This window comes from Talpa europaea (genome assembly GCF_964194135.1).
Source record: "Talpa europaea genome assembly, chromosome: 12".
In the NCBI taxonomy this organism is placed as follows: Eukaryota; Metazoa; Chordata; class Mammalia; order Eulipotyphla; family Talpidae; genus Talpa; species Talpa europaea.
The window spans coordinates 19,224,313-19,229,585 of NC_140079.1; the positions used below are offsets into that span (position 1 = coordinate 19,224,313).

A 5,273-nucleotide genomic window follows, 5' to 3' on the forward strand; every position below is an offset into this window, starting at 1 on the left:
GAAGTGTGGGCCTCTCAGACTAGCATCAGCCAGTCTTACCCGGTACTGGTTAGAAGAACAGAATTTCAGGCTTCACCTCAGACAGACTGAATCAGAAACTGCATCTGAATAAGATGCCTGGTGACTCACAGATTAAACTTGGTGGAGCACTGGTCTGGGACCTCCTATCCTCCACTGGGTCCCTGAGTTTTCTCTTACTGTCACCCCTAGCTGGTACTGGCACCCTAGGCTTTGAAACTACCCTTCCCAATGTGGAGTGGTAAGGACATGACCCCACCAGACCCTCCCTTCCCTACAGGATGTTGACCTTTCCTTGGGATGCAGAGAAGAGAGAATGCTTATGGTACATCTACACTCCGCGGAGTATCTTCTGGCCTGGCCAGCAAAGGAGTCCACTTTCCATAGTGACTCAACCTCTCTGAATCTCCGTTTCCATAAGCACGACAAAGAGCCAATAATATCAACTGCTCAGGATGGGCGTAAGGCTAGGTCTGTGGGGCTCACCAAGCCCTATCCCATGCCCCAGAGTAGGTGCCTTCTCCTCATCTCACGACTCTGCTCAGAACTCCTGAGCTGCTCTCTTAATTGAGTGGGTGATGCAGCCGGGGAAGTTGTGCCTCTGTCATTTTCTCTTATTAGGTTTCTTTCTCTGCTTAATTTCCATTCAGTTAACAAATGGCTGCTGACCTAGGGTAATAGCTCTGTTTGCTCTAGAAGTCTTCCTTGGCCTCCCTCAGTTGGCTGAACTCTGCAGAAGTGTCTGACACCTGCCCACTCCATGGTGTGACACCCCTCACCTTTCCCAGGGCAGCAGTGTTTCCATGGCACGCATTCCCTTCGTCCCTCAGTGGAACCCATAGCTCTGCTGCCCTCACCCCCCATTGTCAGTCACTCTCTCCCAGTCTTGCCTAGCCAAGGTCCTTTGAGAAGGCTCTTGGGGTTGTTCTCTTCCTGATGTCACAGGGCAACCTCAGAACCTGCCATCCAGAGGTGGGGGGTGGAGGGGAACAGTCCTCTCTGGGCTGAGCTCCAGATGCACGTGCAGGAGGAACATACAAAAGAGGGGGTGATTTCTACCCCCAACCAAGTTACCCTGTCCCTCTGCAGCTAACTAAGCCATCAAGATCCAGACAGGGCAAATTCCCTCCCAGGCATGAGGGCCAGCTCCCCATCCTGAAAAACCTGTCTGCCACTCCACCCCCAGAGGCCATAGGGCCCTAGGGGCAGGTTGGACAGGATTCCCTCCGGCCCCTCCCACCCCCAGAACAAAATCAGTCACCCTAAGGGGCAGGGGTATCAGTTGCCTTAGGAAGCCAGTCTGCCAACCCCAGCTCCCAGCTCAGCTATGGCATCCCTGCTACCAATTCGGACCACCTTGCCTTTGATCATGACTCTGCTGGCTCTTCTGGCCCCGAGGGCTGCAGGTCTCTGGCATCTCTGGAGGGGGTGGAGAGGGCCTTTATAGGGGGCTTAATGGGGGAGGGACTGTGCCTTCCAGGGCCCTCAAAGAGGAGCTGATCTGGCCAGTTGGGGGTGGGGGATGGTAATGGCAGTGACCAGGCATCAGTTCCTGGGCCCAGGACACACACCTGGACCTTTTCCAGTCGCAGGAGGCAAGGTTGTGAAGAAGGATCCAAGGCTGTGGTAGGGGTGAGAGTGGGTGCCGCCTGCTCAGGCACTTTGTCAGGCGGCTTGGCAGCATATCTAGCTTCTGCAGCCCAAGGCTGCCACCTGGTGGTCAGACCTGCAGAGGCCTGCAATGTGCCAGGGCACTGCAGAGTAAAGGGGAGAAGGGCAGAAGGGCTTTCATTCTTAGAGGGCCCAGTGGGTAGGAGACTGACCTGTGGGCTGGGATGAGGAGTGACTCCTGCCCTGAACTTGGTCCTGGTCCCCCAGCCAACTTCAACATCTCCAGCCTTTCCGGTCTGCTGTCCCCAGCGCTAACAGAGAGTCTGCTAGTTGCCTTGCCCCCCTGTCACCTGACAGGGGGCAATGCCACACTGACGGTCCGGAGAGCCAATGACAGCAAAGGTCAGCTATCCCCTTCCCAGGAACCTCCCTAGTTCCCGGGACCCCTTCCTAGACACCCGACATCCCTTCTCCCACTGGCCTCTTCCCATATACTCAACCCTCTCCTTGGGGTGCTCCCCCTTCTCCTTGTGGCCTCCAGAATCTTGACTCTGCCTTTCACCCCTGATTTCCTGACCAGTGGTGAAATGTAGCTTTGTGGTTCCTCCATGCCGTGGACGCAGGGAACTGGTGAGCGTGGTGGACAGTGGGGCTGGCTTCACGGTCACCAGGCTCAGCGCATACCAGGTGACAAACCTCGCACCAGGAACCAAATACTAGTAGGTACCAGACCAGATCCAGGCCTGGAGCACCTGTGGGAGGTAGGGGAGGAGAAGCCAGATTCTGACACTTGGTGGGTGGGGGACATATGGGGAGAGAGAGGGCACAGCTAAGGGAGTCAAGAATGGGCCTCTCGGGGCCTCCCCAGTGGCGCAGCGGTTGAGCGCTGGGTTGCGAAGCTGCCCGCGGCCTCTGTGGCGCCGGTACGATCCCCGGCTGCTCCCCGGCCACCGGAGGAGGGTCCCACATGGCGCGCAGACCTCTCCTGCTGCCCGCTGCTCCCCTCAGCAGTGTACTTCGGTCCTTCTGCCTGCTCTGCTCCCCACTCTGGCTCTGGTGAATTCTCTCACCCTCCCGTGCTTCTGACTGTACCCAGTGCTTGTATAAATAAATAAATAAATAAATAAATCTTTAAAAAAAAAAAAAATGGGCCTCTCTTAGAGGAGGGCACAATGGGAGGAGCTGCTGTGAGGGGGAGTCCTAGTCCCTCTAGGACTCTTCCCCCGAGTCCCAGATGCTCACTGAGGGTTCTTTTCTCAACCCCCCCTCCCCTGCCAAAAGCCTTTCCTACCTAGTGATGAAGGGGATGTCCACTGAGTCCAGTAAAGAGATCCCCATGTTCACACTTCCTCGTAAGTAACACTTCTGGGTCCTCAACCTCTCCTGGCCTCTCCCACCCACCTTTGCTCCCAGAACACTTGGCTTACCATCCTAGCTTGAGTCCTTGGCATTTGACCTGCCTGTTGACTCCCCTGCCAGCACTACTGAACTGAAGGTTCTTTGAGGGAAGGGATTATGTGTCTGGTTTCTGTATCCTCAGTGCATGACAGAGGAGAGGCTTCTTAAAAGTTTGTTTGATGGATGTTGGGACCCCTCCTGACTGGTGGGTTGGCTGGTTGGATAAATAAATGGATGAAGGGATAGCTGGAGGGAAAGGCTGCCTAAGGGGTTAGCCTGAAAGCCTCAGGCACAACAGGGGTACCTCCTGCTTACCAGGGCCTCCCCACTCTCTCCTCTGACAGGAAAGAAAAAAGAATCCATTGGGCTGGGAATGGCCCGGACAGGAGGCATGGTGGTCATCACAGTGCTGCTCTCAGTCGCCATGTTCCTGCTGGTTCTGAGCTTCATCGTCACCCTGGCACTGGGTGCCCGAAAGTGAGGAGGCACAGGCTCCTCCAGGAAGTCCAGGGCACATCCGTCTCTCAGCCCAGGGCTTAGCCTTCAGCTCCTGCCCCTCTCCTGAGGACTGTAGGCTCCCAGGCCTCAGTCAACTCAGTCAACCAACTTTGGCTCCTATGTTCCCCTCCTCTCCCTGATTGTCTCCCCTGAAGGCCTTTCCTCCCTGTGTCTCTTTGGTCGCCCAATGCCTCACCTTTAGCCAACACTCCCTATTATTCCCCTTATCCTATCCCTGTCCTATCATAACTGACATTTTTCCCATTTGACCACTTTAATCCCCACCAACAATTCAGTACTCCCTGGGTAAACTAAGTTGCTACAATAAAGTCTGCTGCGGTATCTGCTGTGTGTTTCCCTCCTGTGGGCTCCACTTGGCATCAATCTCTAGAATCTATGTCCAGACTGCTGGTGCTGCAAGGCTCCTCCCCATTCTACCCCCAGAGTTGTTTTTCCTAGGAGGCAGGAAGGGGCCAGAAGAGATAAGAACCCAGGAGTCAGGAGTTCTGAGAAGCACACCTGGGCTATGGGTTTGCAGCCTCCCCAGCAGGCCACAGGACCAGGGCCAGGGTATGGTTGGGGACTGAGGCCCTGTGAGGGGGTAGGGAGGGTAAAAGGAGGGGGTAGGGCTGGCAGAGTTAAGGGGAAGTGGTAGGGATAAGAGTAGCTCTGACCAGGAAAAGGCAGAGGGTTGCCAGGGAAATTCCAAGGACAGGGTCCTAGCTGGCAGGAGGGAGTGGAGAATAGGCTAAAGGGACTCTGGGAAGAGAGAAAAGAGTAGAAAAACCATGGGTGGAATGGGGTAAAGTCTAGAGTCTGGTAACTGAAAAAGAGCTGGAGTGGTCTCCCTTGTTCACTTTTGTCCTCCCAATTATATATTCCTTATAAGGATTGATAATCTTTGTCCATCTTACTTACTCTCTCCTTTTTTTTTTTAAGATTGATTGATTGATTGATTGATTGATACAAGAACTGGGGTATAGGCCAGAGGTGCCAGGGGTAAGAGGATTCACCAGAGACAGAGTGGGGAGCAGAACAGGCAGACTGACAGAAATACACTGGTGAGGGCCTCCCTGGCAGTGCAAGGGTTATTCCACACTGCACTATGAAGTAACCCACAGCCTCTGGAGCACGAGTTTGATTCCCAGTTGGCCAGGGTGAAACCCACATGGCAAGGCAGACCTCTCTTGACTCACCTGCCACTCCCCTCTGCAGTGTATTTCAGCCTGTTCTGCTCCCCACTCTGTCTCTGGTGAATCCTCTCAACCCTCCCACACACATCTGGCCTGTACCCCAGCTCTTGTATGCATAAATAGCTAAATCTTAAAAAAAAGAAAAAAAGAAAGAAAGAAAAGAGTCACAACAATATTTATTCATTCCACAGACTCTAACTGAGCATTTATTATATGCCAGGTGCCACTGGAAGTGCTAGGAATAAACTGAAAAGACCTTGTTCCCCCCTCATGAAGCTTATATGGAATTTAGAAGAGAGAGATATTCCAAAATGTGAACAAGTAAATAAATTTTAAAATGTGAAAAGAGCTATGAAAAATGAATGAGAGGGCCTCCCCTGGTGGCACAGTGGTTGAGCGCTGGGCTGCGAAGCTGCCTGCAGCCTCTGCAGCGCCAGTTCAATCCCTGGCCACCGGTGAGGGTCCCACTTGGTGTGCAGACCTCTCCTGCCTCACCCTCTGCTCCCCTCAGCAGTGTATTTCGTCGGTCTGCCTGTTCTGTTTCCCGCTATGGTT

At 53.8% G+C, this 5,273-nt stretch overlaps 1 protein-coding gene across 1 annotated transcript; it reads left to right on the plus strand.

The window, feature by feature from the left end:
- Positions 1–1,345: 1,345 nt before the first annotated feature.
- UPK2 (uroplakin 2) lies at positions 1,346–3,508 on the plus strand (the record flags this gene model as incomplete). Its single annotated transcript, XM_084250956.1, has 5 exons — positions 1,346–1,424; positions 1,897–2,031; positions 2,210–2,348; positions 2,911–2,981; positions 3,372–3,508. The coding sequence occupies 5 exons, from the start codon at positions 1,346–1,348 to the stop codon at positions 3,506–3,508; spliced, it is 561 nt and encodes a 186-aa protein (XP_084107082.1).
- Between the last annotated feature and the right edge of the window lie 1,765 nt (positions 3,509–5,273).